This window comes from Chelon labrosus (genome assembly GCF_963514085.1).
Source record: "Chelon labrosus genome assembly, chromosome: 10".
Taxonomy (NCBI): domain Eukaryota; kingdom Metazoa; phylum Chordata; class Actinopteri; order Mugiliformes; family Mugilidae; genus Chelon; species Chelon labrosus.
This window is the reverse complement of record NC_140360.1, coordinates 10,816,062-10,837,897: the sequence shown is the minus strand read 5'-3', so window position 1 is coordinate 10,837,897 and position 21,836 is coordinate 10,816,062. Positions and strand designations below refer to the sequence as shown.

The following is a 21,836-nucleotide window of genomic DNA, read 5'->3' as shown; positions in this document are numbered from 1 at the left end:
TTAGAGAGCGGCTTGTGAGGGTTTTGTAGTTAAGCTGCATTAAAAAGAAAGTAAATAAATAAATCACATAACACAGGGTGGATTCCTTTTTTTTTTTTTTTGTTCGTTTCACTCAAGCTAACCCGAAGCTAACTAGACACATACAGTTATAGTTGTGATTTTTGTAGGAACAAGTTATAGCGATGACTGTGGGGTGGGATGAGGTTAAAGCCAGTATTGCTCACTGGTGTATAAATGGAGTGGAACAATAACATAATTCCCCTAGGGCGTAATGTTTGCTTTGGAAAGGCAACCTTGTAGCGCTCCAAAAGTCCTTAATCCTATTACTTGCATTCCAATTGAATTTGACTCAAGGAGAAAAATGTCTTTTCAGCAGAGGTAACAGCACACAAAATAATATATTACTGCCTGCTTAAAAACATGAAAGCTCTGAGAAGTGTGAACATCATCTTTAAAAACCCCCCTTTTCTGTTTATTTTTTTTTTCTCCTCACTTGCAGATTGTGTGTACATTGAGAGTCGGCGGCCCAACACTCCCTACTTCATTTGTAGCATTCAGGATTTCAAGCTGGTGAGTAGATTTGCATTTCTTACTGTCTGTTCCTTGTCATGCACCTGTGTCCTCGCTCTATCCCGAGATCCGACACACGATCCCACGCTGAAAGAGATAGGTTTAATAGAGATCATAATGAGATGCAGTTTGGATTTTAAGATCATTTTGTATGCTGGGGTTTGTTCTGTTGACAAATAAAAACTCCCTCTGAGGATCTGGCTCGATTATTACCCACCTTCGCAATCCAGTGGCAAGGTAATAATGCCCGTAATGGAAATATAGATGTTTGTCGAAGCACTTAATTGATTTAATTAAGGAGACCGTCACCACTTTTCAATTGACTTTTCTTTCCTTTTTTTTTTTAAACAACCTCATGTGGCCAGATTGCCTGTTTTTGCTGAATAAAGAAAGAAATTAGTTTTTAATTTGCTTTGCGGAGAACGGCTGATTCATCAGGCTCGGCCAGTTTGGCGAGGCGGCGCTTGTTTTCTCAGTAACAGGACACTTAAAATGTATCACAGCCACACACACACACACACATACACACACAATTGATTTTCTCACACTGCATTCTCTGTGTTTGCTAAAGGGGAAGTTGTGTTTGAGTTCACCCACAACAGATTTGTCTTTGCTCGTGTAGCTGAAAAAGGATGCGACATTACTGTCTGGGAGATTCAGTTAGGTTTGGTACATTGTAATTGACCGCACGGTTTTACAAGTCATTAACGCCTACATGCAGATTATGCTGAATATCTTAAATCAGAATCGATTGTATAACCTCTGCTAGCTGCTATTGTCTAACTCTGGTGTTTTTACACTACCGATAACAATGATTCGCTCCATCTCAGAGGTCAGTGCACCCAGACAAATGTTGCTATTGAGGAATGTGATTGTTTTTAATTGGTCCTTTGCATGGTTTCCAACTGCCACGGACAAAAAAGTGGAACACGTCATGGTTTGGGTTTGCAGCAGTGTGACCGCCGCTTAATGGGCACTGGAATATGTGATCGATGGGTCTGTGTTGCCAAATGAAGCCACAGCTATGCCCCCCGGAGCGAGTATCGCCTGTTTTTTTAACAGATCGGTCGTCGAGGCAGAGCACTGCCGAACGCTTGGTGAGGGTTGGCTAGGCCCCGGGGCCAAACTAATGTCAGCCAAAAGCTACCATCAGCAAAGGGGCTGCACGCACACACCCAGTTTTTGATATGTGCATATACGTCGGTGCAGGTTTGAGTCATGTTACCCCCTTTAGAAAGATCCCACACGCGCCCTTGTGCGTGTGCTTACGTTTGTGCAATAAAGGGCAGTTGCTGTGTGTAGCAGGGGTTTTAAGGTGAGCTCCAGGTCTTGCAGCCAGGCCCCACAGCAGCAGGGCTTTAATCGGATTGCTGTTAGAGAGTGCTGAGGACGGCAGGAACCCCTTCTCCTGCACATGCGCACAAACGCTCGCACGAAAACCCACGCACCTGCACCTTGATTAAGAGTGCCAGGAGAGGGCCGGGGCAGACAGAGGTAATTGTCCAGGGAGAGAAAAAGAGAGAGAGAGAGAGAATACCGGCTACATTAGCTGACCTCTCTCTCTCTCATTCGCTCTCTCTCTTTCTCTGTGACTGTCTCTCTGTTACTCCCTCCCCCAATCCATCTGTAATTAATGAACAGCCATCTGCATGCCTGTATGTGTTTGAGCAGACTGTACCCTTGTCGTCCTATGTTAAAACAACAAGCCCCGCTGGCTCTCTAAACTAGTACAGCGTTTTTCAATGAGCTCACTTTGTCACGGGGCTACACATCACAAAAGCCCGCCGCTCCCCTCGCCACAGCGCAAACTCATAATCTCTATTTAGTAGTCAAAATCCTCTTTTAGGATGATAGCTGATTTGGGTTGTAATTGCACACGTTTGGTATAAACTACCATCTACCCGCTCGCCAACCTCGAATCTACTCCCGTCACCCTTGCGCTCAAAACTGGGCCACTGACTCAAGCGTTTGGGAGGGAAAAAAAAAAAAAAAAACGTTCATTCTCTCGTTCAGCTCTTTTGTGGAACATAATGGTCAGCATAATCTAATTTCCTCCCCTTGCCACGATATATTGAAAAGGAGAAACACAGCGGGCAACTTGAGATTCATGTAACCGAGCGTCACTGCACGTCATCTCACTTTCTTTATTTCCTAGGACTCCTGTCTCCGACCCCCACTTTTTCTAGCCGCGCAAATTATCGATCGCGGGGGGGGGAGGAAATTTTTATTGCTCCTGAACCAAACAGCCTCATCAATATTGTTCCTCTTTCGCGCCATTCTCCCCTTTTCCCGTCTATCTCCTTCCTCAGTCTTTAGGTTGTTACAGTCTCACTTGTGTACTCTATCTAATGACCTGTGAATCCAATTAGTGGCGCGTAGAAATCCCGAACGCGGCCATCAATCTCTCCTGCGAGGAGAAGAACAAGGATTGAAGCCTGCTCATCTGTTCCTTAATATCCCTCTCCATGTTGGGACGATTCTGAGCCTTCTTACATGCATTTTGGTTCTTACTTGTTTGATTCTGCAGGGCGCAGTTATTCAGCAATGACACAATCCATTCTGTAGCATTACCGGGGGTCATTCCAGTCTTAGAGGACAATCTTTTTCCCTAGCTTGTTTACTCAACAGTGGCAGCAGCTGCGGTGCCCCGTGCAACCTCTGTGACATATTGATCCAGCCATATAGATTTCAGCCTCCTGCCTTTCTCCTAAAATGTCTGCCCAGATACAAAGATGACCAGCAGGAGGCCATTTTAACCGTGAGAGGTGTTTTTTTTTTTTTTAAAGTGAGTGGAAGTGTGACGTAAACCGTTAAAAAGCACCACTCTGTTATTAGTTCTCTGCTGTGCTTCACATTTAATTTACTAGATAAGGAGCATTTTTGTAATAACATTGGTGAACCTTATCAGTTTTTTAAAAATGAAAAATAAAATCTGCCTGAGATTAAAAAACAGAGAAATCCATAGTAGAACAAAACAAGGGAAATGTGAATTTAATTTTTAAAAATTGATTAAATGTATAATTTATTTTTTTAAACCTGTAATTGATGTGATTAGTTTAGTCAATTAAGCGATCCGGCAATCCTCCAGAGTGTTCTCTCACAAGGGCTAGTTTCAGTTTACACCCAGTGCCACGACCTTGTAATGTGTTTACAATCTATATTTGATGAGAGCGATACAGCACATGTTCCGTGCGTGGGAGCAAGCGTGTGCCATTTTCTGATCATGCAACTCGTAACACAATCACACGCCCGGGCCTACGTGAGTCGCCTGTTAGTGTGAGGGGTGAATCTAGAACAATAAGCCGTTTGACAGCGACTGAGTGCCGAACAGTCCGCAGCAATATCTGCCCATTGACCCTGACTTCGCCAATCCATCCTGCTTTTCTTACCTCGATTGTCTCCTCTGTCTCCATTTCTCTCACTCTCTCATCTGTCCGTTTTCTACACTTCACCCCCCCATCCCCGCTCCTCTTTATCTGCTGTCACTCACCTCCCTCCCTCCTCCCAACCCATGTTCAAGTCATTGTGTCCATGTCCTCGACGCTCATTGACCCTCCTACCTCCCTCTCTGCTTGTATCTAACCTCATTTGCTGTTATTGGCCAAGTCAGCCGTGCTCCATCCTCCCTCCCTTCATTCCACACATCCTTCCCTCTATCTCTCTCTCCCTGTTTCCTCCCAGCATCCCTGTCTCCCTCCCTCTTTTGCTAATGGAGTGATTGCAGCATTTCTCCCTCCGGGAACAAGGGATTGAGGAGCCCAGTACGCCGACACACACACCCACACACACACACACACACATCTCCACCCCTGGATCTTCCAGCTTATGGACATTTAATTAGATGCCACGTACAATGCAATTATCTTGCCAGGAGTCCAGCTCATATGTTGCAGGCCTGATCAGCTTAAAAGGATAGAGGATTTTCTTTGTCATAAAACCCGTATACGTCATGTGTTGTCATTTTGTTCCCCTCATTTGGCAGCGGCGTGAGGTTAAAACCAGAACAAGATTAAGCGTGCGAGCAGATCTGCTTTACACTTAACGTTCTACATGTTTGTCCAGTGAAACCGCGCTCAGATGGAGTGTTTGTTCAGGCTTCCAGCGCTGTCAGGTCGCATATGCACACAAGAAATATGCGCATGCCTGTGTGCATTACAGGAGGTAACTGATGGGTGTTGGAGTAATTGATGAGATGCGCCGAAACAAAGGGTGTGTCTGGAAAAGAATTAGATTCGCCACTGAGCCACAGTCACGTCATTTGTGCATGTTTGTTTGCATGAGCTCAGGATGGCTAATCAGTGAGGGTTATTTTTATTTTACTCATATTTACTCTGTTTTATCTTAAACTTCCCAAATGAAGTAAAACTATTTTTCAATTATCTTTCAAAATCTGTGTTTTCATTCACAGATCATTACATGTACACTTAGGCTCATTTAGAAACTGCTTGACGCGATATGTCCCTGCGACCAGAATTATTCCTCGTGTTTGTTCCTTCATTTATTTTCTGAAATAATCGATTACAGAGCCAAAGCATTTAATTAGCAGAAAGCTTGAACATTAATGAGGAAAACTGCTATTTATAGTTTTAAGCACTTTCGCAGCGTGACACGTTTGTTTCTAGGAATATAGCGGAAAAACCAGGACCCTCAATGTGCTGTTATTTTTTAATGATGCACAAAATGGAGCCTTAATTTTTAGTGCTAGATAAATTTTCCCTGCAGGAAGCATCTAGCTGCGTGTTTATGAGAAGTTAAATGCTTTAAATAGACACTCAGAGTTAAAGTCCTATGCAAAAAAAATATTATTTATAACATCCATAGTTGTTGATGTGTTATCGGGACATATGCGCTGTCCGTGTGTGGTTTCTGTGTGTACGGTTGTGTTGGATTGATAAAACATCACACTTGTCATGTAAACAGCGTGCGTATACCTCTGATTCACACACACACACACCAAATGTTAATTGTATCTCTCACAACTGTTTCCTGATGGTTTTAGCTGGTGCTTATCATGCTGCTTTGGAAAATGCCACCTATTCAAAGCCCATAATTAAAAACATTTGATAAAGATGCAAATATATGTGCATAAATACGCATGCTTAACGTGAGCAGTTATTAGGTTTTCCGCGGACCCTGACTGCAGCCCTAATGGAATCCAAAGCGCTGAGCATTAGCTTAACAATGAGATCCGCTAGCTAATTAGCTCGCGGCTATCTCGCCTGTGCATATTCAGATATTCCGTGCAAGAATACCACTTAATGTACATGGTGGCATTAGTAATGAAGTTCCCTGCCCTCCCCCTGATCCGTCCCCAGATTTCTCCCTTTATGTGGAGCTGCAGTGTCAAACGCGCCGTGATGCAGCGGTGAGTCAATGAAAGCGAGGACGTCAAACTGTAGTGCTCCACCTGTGTTGGTGCTGAGGCGTTAGGATGATGGTGGGAGGTTGACTGGACAGCTTGTCTCTTGCCACTGCCTCGAAAGTCTGAGTTTCCTCTTTTTATCTTCCCATTTCTCCCTTTGCGACCACCCTCCACCCCTCCCCCATCGAACATTTTGAAATGCAATTATGGATCAGTGAGCACCGCCATCAGTCGCACTTCTTGTTAATATTTATCGAGTAGAGCAGCAGCCGCTGCCATCTCTTGAGAGAGGGGCGCTACAGTCATTAGGGGCAATTTTGTGTGTGTGTGTGTGTGTGTGTGTGTGCGCGCAGCTTTTCCTTTCATTCCACAGTCCACTCGGCGGCTGTAAGCGAGCTGGTACATTTCACAGGCATGAACATGTGGAGGTGCAGCCTTTCACAATTCTCTTAAGTCTTAAGTGTCTGCTTGTCTCTGTGCTCTCTGTGAGGAAGCAGCTTTGACAAGGGCATCTAGGCGTCTATAGACATGGCCGGCCAGGCGAGCCTGCTGCAAGCTGTTTGATTGAAGCATTCTGCCTGTAATGTTCCCTATTGAGTAGACGCCTTAAAGCAATAGAACCGCAGCACAACAGCTACTAAAGACTGAATGGCCTTTCATTGTCAGTTACCTACTAAAGGAAAACAGAACAGAAATTGCTGCTGACACTTTACTTCTTAGCTGTAGTGGGCTGGAGCAGGATAACTCATAAAGTGGAATAATTCTTTTGATTTGAACAAATGAATTCTGCTCAGATTACCTAGCTTTCCGTGATAAATAGCCCCCTCCTTTACCTCTCCTTGCAGTTGGCTGTGACTAGATCCCATGAGCAAAGGATTTTTTTTTACTGCTGTTTTGGCAGTATCAGGTGACTTTCTCCATTATGAGCGTTTTGATTAATGCTCCTCTATGAGGAATGAGGCACCCCACCAATCCTGCCTTCTCCTCCCGTTCCTCCCTCCCTCCACTCCTCCCTCCCTCCACTGGCGCTGCACACTTGAAATTTCATTGAGGTGAAGCCATTAATGCCATTCTTTGTAATAACATTAGGTCATTTAGCTGAGGTGTTGGGGTCACTAGCCGCAGCAGCTGCTGTTTTTAAGCAAGCATGTTCTTAAGCAGACACAATCTGCAAGGCTGACAAGTGCTAGTCCTTCTCTGGTGTCAGTTTGCAAGCTCGGTGCATTTCTTAAATCAGATGGAGGCAGGCAAGCCTCTCTCAGTCAGCTACAGAGCTCTGTCTCTATGGGGAGGCAGGTTAGATTGATTGTCCACACGAGCACAGTGATGAATAAATAAAGCAATACAAATGGCAAGGTTGAGATAACAACACATTTCAGACCCAGCGAGCGGAGTGAGCTTTATTCAGCTCTCCTTGTGGGTATAAAACGAAACCCACCCAACCCTCTCCATGGTTCCTCGTCTCTTCTCTCCCTCTTTTCATCTTTTTGGACAGATAACACTTTTTTCTCTCACCCTCACTGCCCTCCCTGTGCATTAGCTAAATGCTGCTATGGAAACTAGTTGTTCGACCAATAGGATTGTCTCTTTCTCTAGGATAGAAGACGGGAGGGGGGGAGAAGTAGAGAAGTAGACAGACTGAAATCAAAATGGGGTTGTGTGTGTTTTTATGAGTGGTGATTACTTTCCCAGATGGGGAGAGGGTGCAGCCTCTGGACAATGGGGGTTGGTGAGGCTGAAGGGGCCAGGCCAGCGGCCATAGCATTTTCATAAGGCTCTTTAAAAGCTCAATCAATAGCCACTCTTTTGACCCTCCACTGCTAAATTATTCAGCGGAGAAGCCTTTTGACCACTTCCCCCTCCCTTGGAGTTTCATTAGTTTACTTTCAGCAGCTCTACTGCGTCTCTCACACTTAGATGGCATGCAAATTTCAAGATGTCATTTTCAGTGACAGATGACATTTGAGGCTAGAGCTAATTTCACCCCTTGTTGCGGAGTTGTTGGAATATTCAGCCGTGCCTCAGACACTCTCCTTTATTTTTCCGACACAAGTGAAAATATCTGCTCTGATGTCTTCACTAACATCTGAAGCGAATTCACCGCACTCTGACGTGGAGCGCTGCATTTTTATCTTAGAAGCAGCAGAGCAAACAGACGCCGCTGCATTCTTTGGCGCTGGCTTTGATGAGAAAGTGGGAGAACAAATGCAGCAAAGACGGCGGAGAGATTTGATGCTCTCGAAATCTACAGGGCTCTCAACCTGGTCGTTTGTACGTGACGATAACGACGAGGCCGGTTTCATTACCTGACCGGGTCTTACTGTTGAAATGAGAACTATCTACTCCTCCATAGGGGGTTGCAAGCTAAATTATAAGGCGAAGGGTCCTTTGAAGTGGGCTAATGTTCACAGCATCACTGTGACTAGATGGTTTCCACAGTGAATACCGTACGGCTGTGGTGTCTGTTTAGAGTTTCATTATCTCTGTATCTTAGTAGTTGCATTGAGTACTGTATTCAGAGGAGAATCGCTCGCCTCTTTCTGGCCACCCAGTGTGGAGAGTAGTAACCAGACACTAAACACATTTGCGTGGACCGGTCAAGCTTTAATTGGATTGGCCTCTGCTCTGAAAATGGACAGCTAATTTTACCCCACCTCCTGGCCTTCTCCCACATTACATTACCACTTCCCTCCCGCTTTTTTTTTTTCTTTTTCATTTCCACTCTCTACTTTTCCTCTTCTCTCGGCTTAAGTAGGTATCTGGCGTGTCTCACCACTGGTTCGCAGCTCAGCTCAGTGTAATTTCCAGCTTGTCCAATGTGTGACATGCCAATAAAAAAAAAAGAATGAGAGAGAGAGAACAGGAGGAGGAGGAGGAGGAGGAAGAGGGGAGGCAGGAGGGTGTAACGCTGTGGAAGTGGAGATTTACAGTGGTATCGAGTTCACACGCTTCCACCAGGGCCCTATTTTTTCCCCCTTTTCTCCATTAAAGAAAACACATGGTGCAAATTAACTCTTGCTAGTAGAGAGAGCAAAGGAAGGAAGGAAAGAAATGGGGAAGAAGGGCAAGGGCATCGGTCAGGGAGAGGGGCGCAGACATGAGAAGAGGAAATTTCAGGGATTGCTGTGAGTTCTGAGGAATGTCTACACTTTCTACCTTGGGACCCGCTGCCTCTCACAGCCCTTGAAACAACAGCAACATCACCGCAGGCTGCCATCTCCAGCAGCTCCCCTGCAGCACCACTGCAATCCTATACAGACCCCTCTGACATTTTGTACATGTGCTCCAGCCCCGACTCACTGCTAGCTCTATCCGTCCTCCATCTCTGAATGCTTGTTGATCTAATGCAACACAACTGGCTCGCATATGCTCACGCTTTGATCATGAAGGGGGGGGGTATTGCTCTGTTTAAGAGCTCTCATGTGCAATTTCTCAAGACCAAGAAAAAAACCTCTTCGACAAACCAAGAGTCTTAGTAGTCATGTCATCAGGATTTAGACAGTGGAGCTGCTCCATAACCGACGAATAATAAAAGACTTTTCAGAGCTCACAGTTCAATCTTTTACTCTCAAATCAGGATTTTTGGTAGATTTTGCAGAATCCGCTAAACCATGAAATGCACCGAAATCTCCAGAGACCCACAGAGTACAGTATCAAATTCTCAGACACAAGAAGACGATTGTCTTCCGTCACGTCTACAGGGAAAACTACAAGTGACAGAAAAAGGAGTAGAAAAGTAGGACAAAGGCTGTTTGTCTCAGATCTTAATTAATAACAATTTGTTTTTTTAGACTCGCGAGGAAGGCTGTGTATGTTGTTTTCCGCCCTCAGCGGCTGTGGCTGGCGTTGCATGCTCTTTGATGGGCGAGTCTAAATTGTGTTTGCCTGTCTGTCACCGCCAATGGATCACATGCACTCAGGGAACCACAGCTGCAAAGGCTTGGAGGCGCTTCACCACACTTCCACATGCGCTACATTTATTCTGCGGATAGGTGTTTGTGCTTTTTCAAGACTTCAAGGCATCCACACACAAAACATTGCCCCGCGTCATTATTGCTCCGTTGCGGAACCCGAACCCCCAAAGTCTTGTTTTTCTGCTGGCACATACCTCAGACTCTACCTCTCTTTCTCTTTCTCTCCCTCAATCGCAGTCCTCACCTCTCCTGAACATCATCTCTACCAGTTTATTTTATTGTTGCCTCGATCTCAAACAGCCTGCTACGAGGCAGCATAAACACCGATGTTAAAGACATTTCCTGGCATCAAAGGGTCGGGGCTGTGCTATCCCCTCAGTAGCTGTATTCATTTCTCCTCCCGCCCCGCTCAAATGCTCTTTGTTCCTCTCTTTATAGGAATGTACTTAACAGTTTGGCAGTGTTGTGTTTGTGAACAGAGCTTCCTTTGTTCCAGCAGGCAGCTAGCGCTTGTGTACAGAGCAGAGGGAGGAAAGTCTGCGTTATTAAGCCTACTGTTAAATTAGCCTAAGCGCTATCTTAATGAAATGATTAAAAAAAAAGCAGACCTCCCCTAAGTCTCCTTTTTGTACAGTTGTCAAATCCCCAATGCCATTTACTCAATGGCTTCTCCTCTACCCTTTACAGATGTAAAGGCACGCTTCTGCCCTGCATGGCGGCCTGCATTGAGAGCTTTATCTGACACGCTCTTTAATTCCTTCTCTTACTGTTTTTGTGGCGCTAATTGAATCAGAACATTTTAAATACATATTTTTAATCCCGACGGTATTGGCAGTGTGCTCCGGTCAGACTAAGGCAGTCAACTGAATAGACTTCAAACGCAGCATCACTAAGTGCTAACCTTGGGCTGTTGAGCTTAACAGCCCATTTATAGTTGGCCATAATGCTCTCCCCATTTGTGGTTGAATAACTCTTTATAAGCTCCCATCAGTTACACTTTTCACATCTTATATTCCTCATCTGATTCCACATTATTTCTCTCGTCTTCTCCTTGCTCGCTCCCCTCTACTGTCTGGTCCTTGTGATGGATCTCGTGCCTCTAGGCATCTTGAAATGGGGGGCTGATCTGATGCAGCTCAGCACGCGGGTGTGTTCGAACGGGTTCACACGCAGAAGCAAGAGTATAAAAAAAAAAAAATCAGCTTTCCTCCCACTTCTTCTCTTTCTCCCACCTTCACCCTTCTCTCCAGGTGAAATAGAATGATTTAATGTGCGGCCCCGTCGGACTGGGTAATGGAGTTGGTGGATGAGCGCGGAGGCTCTCTCCATCAGCAAGTGGAGGTTGCGAAGGGGGCGATGGAGGTGATTGAGACCCCCGCCTGCCTGGGTGCGCTCCTTGTATAGGCGGCGACCTCTCGTCCTCTCCTCCCCGCAGAGCCAAGATATACGCACTCCTTTACACAAAACACACACCTCATTTCTCCGGCGTGCACACCGCGGCGGAACTTGTGCTTACACTCTTTTAGCTGTTGACTCGTGACGGCACCTGTAGGGGACCGATGAAGCTTGCTGTTAACAGATGGCTGCCTGTCTCCTGGAGTACTTTCTGGCACAGGACGTCATCTCTAAAGGTGCCTCACCCGATCATTGCAGGTGTCTTTATATGGGCCCTCTTTAAAGGATAATAAAACATAATGTTGCTTATTTTTATTTCATTTTTTGAAGCCGCTAATTTGGGGTTTAATTTGCGTTAGGAAAGATCACACGACTGAAATAAAGTCACTTTGAACCAGTCTCAGAGGTTATATTGTAGTGCAATACAAATGCTAATTCAACCAGAGGAAAGTACATAGGGAGAATATTGATTGCTGCTATTGATCACAATCACCCTGTCCTTTCTGTGCCCCTTTGTCTTTTTCTTTTTTTGCGACTCTTCTTACCTGCAAACGTTCTCAATGCTCACATCTAGCCCACTTCAGTATTAAGCCTAAACACAGACATAGTGGTTATCCTTAAGAGAGGAGACTTAACAGCCCTGCAGCCCTTGTGCGGATGGCTGTTCGAGATGCTCGCTCAATTCATTACACAGCAGCAACTGGCCATAATTAGGTGCAAACTGTTTGCTGCCATGCTAAAATGCCATTTAAATGCCAAATAGCGTGGGGGTGTGCGTAATGTGTGGGATCTCTGGCCTGTTGCTGGAGACTCTCGGCTGGATTGTTGCCGCTGCCAGAGAGAGGTTACGCTGAGATAAGTGGTTGCTCTTGCTGCAGCAGCCTCCGCTGCCCTTGTTAGCCCATCAGCTAGGACTCCTCATCCAGAGCCTTTCACGCCCCGTGAGCTATTGTTAGCAGAGATGCTATCTGGTAAATGGAGGAGGGTTGGTTAACTAATTAATGTGCAAGTGTGTACGGACGAGCCAACTGCTCCTGCTGCTGGCACAGTTTAGGCAAGCTTAGCTAGTGTGGAAAAGCTCAGGGTCGTTGTAGCTTTCCATTCAGACGCGAGAGCTCTTTTTTATCCTCGGCATTAAGTCTCTTACAACCACTCACAGCTGTTTTGGTCTCTTTGATAAAGTATTTTGCCTGTGTAGTTCCAACACCCACTCCGAGCTGTTTGGTTTAACTAGTTTGACTTTAAGGGGCTAGCTGATTGTCTTTGGCTGGTGAGTACAGCACCACAGGCCCATATAAGGAGCGTGTGTCAGCTCTGTGTGGTTCTGCACAGAATCACAAGGTGTCTGGAGCCCACCTGTCAAGCCCTACCACAGCCATCTTTAGCACCAGCCAGACAAAAAAACACCAGAGCGCGGCCGGCTTTGCGCCAGATGGCCGACGTGCTATGCTAACATGCTATAACAGCGATATTTATTATGGTTGTATGTCATGCTAAGCTTGCAGTCAGTGCTTTCCTTGAATGAAAAGAAGCAGTGTTTTCACAGGGCTGGTGCAGCAGCCGCTGAGCTTTATAGCCTTTAAAGTGAAGCAGGGCTGCACGTCCCCACATCCCTACCAAAGACTCTAATGTGTGTGTGTTTTCTGTGTGTGTGTGTGTGTGTGTGTGTTCGCATCACTGTATGTGAGCAGCGTGTGTAATCACTCCTAGCTGGCGGGCTCGGAGGGAGAGGTGGAATCAATGCAGTGGGCTATGAAGAGAGGAGAGGGAGGGAGGGAGGAGGCTGATCGATATCATAGCAGCAGGGTGGGGTAATATCCACTTCATGCAGAGCCACCACAAACAGGGAGGATTGTGGAAGTGAAGCAGGGGACACGGAGGAGAAGAACAGAAACGAGGGAGACGAGGAGAAGGAGGGGCGACAGTAAAAAGATGCAAATCTCCATGGCGCCGGTAAACAAGAGGCTCTGTGTCAATCACCAGATGAAGTGGCACATTTAGCATTCTCCTCTCTTCTTCCCCAACCATTCCAACACTGCTGGGGATTGTTTGCTTGGCAGCTGCCTGCCCATTGGTCTGGGACGGCGACGGGGCGTGGCCACGTCTTCATAACGTATGGGCTGCCATGGCAATGATGCCCGCTGTTAAAGAGAGTCATCAATAACCCCGCCCCGTTGTATTCCACAGACTGTTCGTCAATGTCTGCTGGATCATTCCATCATCAGCCTATCATATCACTCTCCGCACGCAATCTATTACTCGCATCCACTCTGTTACGGAGAGCCAGCTATAAGAACACCCAATCACCCTCCACCCAAGGACAGCTGGATGTCAATCACACCGCCACACTAGAGGAAAAAGGGCGAGGTGCTACCAGTAAAACCGTTTCACACATAAACTGCAAAAACACGCGGCTCTGTCTTTATGTTGCTTTGTTGTCTGAGGTTGCGTGCCTCCTCTTACCAGATCTCATGCTGATGCTGATTGCATGGTATGGTGAACTGTGTCTCCTTTCTGCTTGATTTAACTTCAAAGCCGTGACTGGGCTGAGCCGAGCAGCGTTTAGAGCTGGGAGACAGGATGTGATGGCGGACAACTGAACTGTGCACTGTAAACGGACACTTCCTCTGCGGTGGGTAGGAAGTCCCCGCCAGACCATATGGTCACACTGGGATGCACAGATCATCTGTGTTGGCGTGTGTGCGTGCATTCTTTGGTTTTCCTCCCCGTGTGAATGTGTTTATGCATTTATTCGTCCTCTGTTCCTGTATGTTCCCCTGAACATGCTGTTTCAAGTAATTACACTGGCCCGGCCTCTTATCTACCTTTGAGTCATTTTTAAAGACGGGTAGACGTGTATGTGTGTCACCTTTCAGTGGCGGTGGCAGGGGCAAATGAGGGGTGAAAGTGAAACGAGGAGGCGACTTGCAGAGAAGAAATCCCTGTTTCAGACGCAGCAATAGCCTCTCTGTCTTTTCTTTCCTTTTTCTTCCTCTCCTTCTGGTAAACAGTCATCCTCCTCTTCCCCCTTGACAGAGTGAGCTGAGGCGAGTAATTCCCTCGTCTACAGCAAAATCCTTTACCTTCCCTTCCCAGTCCTGGACAGTGCTGCTGCTGCTGCTGTTGCTGCTGCACAAAGCAAATGCATTCTGAGCTTCTTCTCTATGTGTGTGTGTGTGTGTGTGTGTGTGTGTTCAAAGTGTGCCTTTTGATTTACAGGCACACACGGATAAATGGGCGGAGAAGGCTTTGATGTGCCTGGGTTGCAGAGAGTGGAGATGTTGGTGTGTTGTTCAACCTCTTTGTCTCGCGCTCGCTCTCGGTGGGCGCTCTTGTTTGTGTATGTGTGAACGGTAACCAGTGTGTTTGACACACTGTGCTCATCACGGCTTCAGTGTTTTTCCCCCATGTTCTGCATTAGTGAGCAGTTGTTTACTTAACTCGTGTCTTTTTTTTTTTTACCGTGTTGCAGTAAAGAGTCCGCAGCAAGACGGGCTTGAGATTGCTTTTTTTTTTCTGCGAGCCTTGCAAAAATAGTCTTTTTGGTCCATTGCCATTTTTGAAAAATGTTCGGAATATTAAACAAAACGGAAAAAACACATAGCGCCCCTATTAATTTGTTTAATCGCATGCAAAAATGTAAATGAACACACCGCATTACAGATATCCCTCCCTGTCTCGTCATAATGCATAATGTGTTCTCAGCATGTCAGAGCAGGAAGTGCATTGTATCAGCCTTGACAAATTCAATAATTCATACATTCCTACACCTTTTATCTTCCTCTCACACCGGACGGTTTTTATTTTTTTTCCCCCCTCCGCTCAGAACATTAATCAGTTGCATTTAAATCACAGCGGATTTGTTTGTGTTCTTTACGCTAGTTTTTAAAATTCAAATAAATTTCCTAATTTACATTTAATGCCTCATTAGCCCTACCTGCCTTCGGTACCATACATGCATTGGACGGTTTAAGATAAACTAATGGCAAAACATCTCTTCATTTTTCACGCGCTTCAAAACGAAAACTCTCTAGCGGTGAGTTAATTGCGTAGGAGGAATACATAAAGTACTCAGTCGATAATACTATCACAGAGTACAATGCAGGCTCTAACATTAATTTAGAGATGTCTTTGGACTCACTAAATGATAAACTGACTTGATTTATGCTTTGCAATGTTTGAAGGGTTTTTATTGTGATATACATTAACTCAAAGAATTGTACAGACAAATCCTGACACTGCTGTGTGCCTGTAATGTATTTCCGTGGGCATTTCAGTGTACCCCATTAAAAAGGGGTTTGGGGAAGCTGCAAAAGCTTCTTTTTAATGCGACTGATGTGACTGATCAGTTGCTCCAGAGAAGATAAAGAGTCTTTCTTGTGTGAATGGTACTCATTGCACTGTGGCGTGTTCACGCTACAAAACAGTCAACTGTTCCAACACTTCAAATGCCTGTTGACTTTTAAAGTTAACTGGTGAAATAAGCACAAATGATTGGTTCATGCGTCTAAAAACAAAACTTGACCAACTTTGAGCAGCAAGTCAGTTTGATCCTTCATTTCGCCAGCTTCCACTGAAAATGAATTGCAGCCTGTTGCTCTATCGCTGGTAGTGTCAGTGTAGTATTATTGAATTACTGAATCTCTTTGTCTCCAGAAAGGGCTAAAAACATGGCTAATACCAGCTGGAAAAACAAGATCCCGAAGCACTTGCTCAAATTTCCTCTCGTCATTATCTAATGTGATTCATTTTGTTTCTTCCTCTTCTTCAAGGTTTTCTTTAGTTTTTTTCCCCCCCTTTGCACCCTCTGCTTCTTCTGCTCTATTTATTGACACAAGGCAGCAGGTTTATTCTCTCTGAAACCGTTGATGGAAATGTTCTTAGTCGTTCACAATCCCTTTTCCAAAAAGTTGGCTTCAAATTCAGCGTGCTCAAACTGGGTATTACATGTAGTCACGTCTTCCGTGACTTTGTCTTTCTGACTCATGCAGAAACTTCTTTCCTTTATCATGTTCACAATATGGCGGCTGTCCTCGCCGGTCTAGACTGAGAGTCATGCAGTACAGCTCCTTCTAGCACTGGGCCGGCCTTGTTATTGCAGCTGTGTTGTCTACAATACATCTCTTGTTGCAGCACAGCAGGGGGCTGCTCAGAGCTTCTGGCCTCTGCGTGCACATGTGTTATAACCGCATTCTTCCCCGGCACACAGCGCACAGTCCCAGCGAGTAGCCATTTGATTTTCCCAGCTGTAACTGTATTTGGTGAAGGACCTGTGCCGTCTTCTAAATCTCTGAGGGCACATCTTGATAGCGTACGGCATTTGCATCCACGCTTGCATATTGTCACACACATAGGCAGGTAATTTGCATGTGATTATTTGCATATTGTACAAAGCAAGCTTGCCTGACAGACCACCCACTGCTCGCCTGGTGCGGCATCTGGCTGATACACAGCTTACATGATGTATTACTGATAGGGCCAGTGTCATCACTAGAGACTGACAGACAGGCAAGGTCACCTTCAGATGGAGATAGACTGGGAGAGAGGGAGGGAGGGAGGGAGATGGGAGAGAGATGGATATCTTCAGAAGCGAAACAATACAATCACAAACGGCCGAGCTGTCTGCGATGCCGTCCGTCCGGTTTCACACTCGCCGTTAAGATCTGTGTTTGCATGCTACTGTTCTCCGCTCCTTTGCTGTTTATCGCCGCTCCTCTCTCTACTGGGTGTTTAAATTCTTACACAGCAGAGGTTTTTTATGTTTGTGTATGTATGGGGAAATGGGATTTGGCATGTGTATTAGAAGGATCATAAATATTCCCATTAGCTGCGTGTGTTGTTGTGTGTCGGCCGTACATAACAGTACACACACACACACAAACACAAGAAGCCTCTCGGTTTCTCTGTATCTGTGTCACACGCACTCTCTGCAGACACTCCTCTGATGGCCTGACAGCTTCCCTCTAACATGCACTCACGTAAGCATGCACACCCTGTACCAATCACAGTCCACATCAGTCTTTGAAGATACTCCCCATACACACACACACACACACACACACACACACACATCCTCTCCACTCTTCACACACATTAACCTACACCTGAAAGTTAAATGTGTGTGAATTATACCAGAGGGGGTGGACATCGATTAGCATTGGCTTAAGCAAGCCTTCTCATTTCCTGTTTTCCATTACAGCACTCAGTCAGCCCACAGCTCCATCTCTGCCATGCCTTACTCGGGGGGCTGCCACTCATAGTCGCTCACACACACACACGCACACACATATATATATATATATATACACAGTGTTTGGATTAGCTGGCCGGGCAAACGTCCAATATGACAAATCCACACACACTGATATTCATATCCTTTCTGCGCGCCCCTCTCTGTGAGCATTCCTCCTCTCTTCCTCCACAGCGGTAGTCCGGTCAGTATTAGTAAGATGTCTCATTACCTCACCAGGCTATGCTAACAAGACAAAGCTAACACAATGGATTACAGAATGAAAACGCCAGCCGGTGCAAAGGAAGCCCGCGTCTTCCCAAAAAAAAAAACGACAGCATTCCCCGGTTTTCTTCTGTTTGTGTCTCACTCTGAATCCTGACTCATGGGTATTACCTTGAGACCAGACAAGTCTCCGCTCTCATGAGAACATCCCGGCCTATACACTTGCACGTCCACACACACGCGCACACACACACACACTCCGTCAAATACACTCACACGCACAGGAAGCCAGGTATCAAAGCGAGATGGCTTTGAAGCGGCTAAATGAAAGGCTGAAGGCAGAAATGACAATGTTTTCTGGCAGGCTTTAACTGTGTGTCTGGCTGAGCGGGAGAGCTTGGGAAATAAAGTCAGTATTATGATCTGAACATCCAGATATGAGCTCTCCTAACCGCCTCCATCTGTCCTCCTGCAGCCTGCGTTTGAAGTCTTACTTGGATCTGCGTTCTAGTCTATACCCTGCTAGTGCTGCAAAGATTTCCCACTGCTTTCTCGGGCAAGTGGTGTGTGTGTGTGTGTGTGTATTTGCATTTAGCCCAAACCGCTGAACACAAGCTGTCCCTGGTGCACTACGTCTGTGTTCTGCAGTTAATGATCATCATTAGCCGGTGTAATTTTTTTATTTTTTTTTGTTCACATCCACTTTTCCTTTTCACTTTAACAGTCCTGCTCTCTTTACCATCACTAAACTTGTCTTCAATTTCCTGCCTAAAACTGCCGTGCGGCTGAAGTATGTTGGAGGCAAAGACAAATATTTAAGTTGGACACGGCTCAGCTATTTTATGGAGCGAGCAGCCAATGCTAGTGTTCTCGATTCTGGCTGCCACTCTCCGTCTAGAAGGATTGCAGTGTCGTCACCTTTACACCTTTTTTTCAAATTACTTTCTGGCGTTTTACTCTGTGAAATAGATGAGAATTGAAACAAAGACCGCTGCAATTAGCCCCGTTGGTCATTAGCATGTAATGAAGCGACGTATTGGACAAGTTCATGGCGGTCATGTGAGGCGCTTGTGACTCTACAGTGTGTAAATGGTGCCTGTGGTTGGTAGTGTGATCCTCCAGTAGTGGCCCTCAGCCCTGAAGTCTTAATTAGTATCATCTGTGAGCTCCGCGTGACTCAACCCGACTCTTCTTCTATCTTTTCTCCATCTCTGCTGCCACCGTCCCTGCGTCTCTTGCCGACGAGAGGACCTGTTAACATCCTCAGATGTGTTCCTGTATGTCATCACTTTGTACAACGCCACGACGGGTGATTTATTCTCCCTGATTCCATGAAAAGGGGGTTTAAAATTTAAGGCAGGCGTGGGCGCTCGTGTTCAAAAGCGCACACACACACGCACACAAAGAGAAACAAGAGCAAATCTGCCCACTTTGAATCGCCTAATGCTCATCCAATCCAATATGGAGCCGGGCTGACAGATGGGCCCAGTGTGTTCAAAGCAGAGGGCGCCGATTTAATATCCAAACAGGTCAAGCCAAAGAGAGGCAGAGAGAGAGACACCCCTGTGTAGGCACGGCGCAAAGGTCCTGCCAGCACCGCCACCACAGCTGGGACTCGCTTCACCTCCTCCCTCCCCCAATCCTCCCTCTGCCTCCCACACTCCTCTCCATTTGTCCCTGTTGCCAGGCGGGGAAGCAGCCTGTGCACAGTTCCTCCTCACAAACATTGTAATCAGCATTTGTTTAGTGTTATTATATGTGCCTCGGAGAAGGAGGCTTGAGGGCCGAGCCTTCCTCCGAGTAGCCAAGTGCTCGCAGCGAAGCCCATAAGGAGAGGGGGATTGCAGAGAGGGGAGCCTGCTGGTGCTGCTGGCTCTGACGGTCTGATTTAGAGGTGCTTTCTCTTACCTCTGACACAGAGTCCCAGCCTGCCCCGCTCCACTGCAGGGTTGGGAGAAGAATAGTGGTGCTTATCCTGAAAGCCTGTTATTTGTGTGTGTGTGTGTGTGTGTGCGCGCGTTTGTTCACACAACATGCTGGCATTTCTTTTTAACAACCTCTTTTGTCAGTCACTGAGATGTCGAAGATTGCGTGAGCACAGCAGATCTCTTGTACCTCGCCAGTGTACGTTCACACATGCACATGTACAGTGTGTGAGTGTGTGTGTGTGTGTGTGTGTGTGTGTTCTGTCGTCCAGATGGAAGTGCTTATTGAGTGCTGGTGTGCTGGCAGATCTCTGGGTCTCGGAGAGAATGAGAAAATAAGGCAAAGAAAGGAGGAGAATCGAGAGAGAGAAAGCCGAGTTGAAAACCCTCCCAATCACATCCATCATCATTTTTCTCTCGGCGTGTGTTTACGCGAGTGTATGTGTTAGGGGTGTAACAAATTACCGATATGAATCGGAAATCGGTTTTGATTTAAAAGATGTGAGTGCATCGATACACAAGCCCCTGGACCGATCTAAATGTACCACGAACCGGTCGATGGCCCGATTACAAAGTTATGAATCGGGTTATTACCGTAATTTCCAGACTATAAGGCGCACCTGAATATAAGCCGCACCAGCTAAATTTTGGAGAAAACTACAGATTGTTCCATATAAGCCGCACCCGACTATAAGCCGCACCCTAAGCCGCTGGTGTTGTAATGTTTAATTACCGTAAGGGTTTCTTCTACCACGGAGGGGATCGTCGGGACAGAAATGACTGTTTGGAAACGCAAAGCGTCCCATTTATTTACATTTGAGAAACACAATAAATCTTTCAATCAATCGATCGATCAAACTTTCACATCTTTGACATTACAAACAGCATTCGTGCAGTGCACAAATAATACAACGGTGCGCTCCTAGCGCACTTCCTGCAGTCATAGTACCGTAGTAGTGCAGTATAACAAAAAACAAAGCTTACAACGCTTGACGAGGCAATAACGTTAAATGGCTAAATTTAATTCGTTTTTAAAAGTGCTTGCCTGTAACACGGCAGCAAAAGTGCAGTAACCCGGCTGCTCAACTAAATAACAGCATCTTTTTCTAAAACAGCCAACACAGCAGTAAAGGTGCAGTAACACGGCCGTTTACTGTATCAAAATAACCAGCCTACTATACCAGAAAAGTCAGCCAGATCGATCGCCTTTAACTTAAAAGCAGCTCTCGTACTGCATTTGGACTCACTTGGTTTGTTTTGCTCTCGTTACCTGGCGCAAACTGTCTGTCTTGCTCCTGCGCTTCCATGATAGTGCGCCCCTGGTGACCGTTAGCTGTAACAATCCATAATAAACCGCAGGGTCCAAGTGACAAAAGTAGCGTCTTATAGTCCGGAATTTACGGTATATCAGCAATACAGCTGGAAGCCCCGCTTGCTTATTCTCTTTCTCTCTCTCTTTCCCGCAAAAATCTCGCGAGACTCTATTAAACTTATCACTATGAAGGTAAACAATATCACATTTTTAGGATTGATTTAGGATCATTCATAATGTAAAATGTCTACTTTAAACAAGGAACTATATCGGATTACTCTCTAGGTAATTGAATCAGGTCAACTGGACTTGGTTTTTGTCTGTGTCTGCGGGCTAGTCAGACTTGCCTGCTAGTCTCTCGAACTGATGAAGCCACTTGGATAAGGAGCGAAACGTCTTCACAGACAAAAACCAAGTCCAGTTGACCTGATTCAATTGCCTAGAGATGCCTTTGACCTGGACAAATGAGAATTTGCACAGACTCATCGGATTACATCATATTGCACTGAATCGTACCGAATCGCACCGGATCGGATCGGATCGGATCGGATCAAATCCTACCGAATCGAATCGAATCGGTTGTTTTTAAAATGTATCCTTCCTGAATCGTTTCGTACCCCATGTATCTAGATACGTATCGAATCGTCTTATATCGGAGAGATGCACACCCCTAGTATGTGTGATCTTCCCAGCCGGCTCTTCCTGCCTCCCCTCTTTAATCTTATCATGTCGGAGCAGCAGATTAGTCCTCCCAGATCCCATCTCTGCCTCCAAATGCCACAATCAGCCTTTTGTTCTTCGGTTGTGCTTACTCTCCCCTCGCGACAGGCGAGGTGAACACTCCCACAATCCGCCCTCCCTGCCATTTTGAGCCTCCGTGTCAATGTCACACCGCTACCAGCCC

At 45.9% G+C, this 21,836-nt stretch overlaps 1 protein-coding gene across 3 annotated transcripts in view; it reads left to right on the top strand.

Annotated features, from left to right (window-relative positions):
- Nucleotides 1–21,836, top strand: part of rerea (arginine-glutamic acid dipeptide (RE) repeats a) — a 122,541-nt gene that overhangs the window by 60,844 nt on the left and 39,861 nt on the right. For all 3 annotated transcript variants that reach the window (XM_084553099.1, XM_084553100.1, XM_084553098.1), the window contains exon 4: nt 500–570. In XM_084553099.1, coding sequence (XP_084409225.1) covers nt 500–570 — 71 coding nt within the window. The remainder of the gene's footprint in view (nt 1–499; nt 571–21,836) is intronic.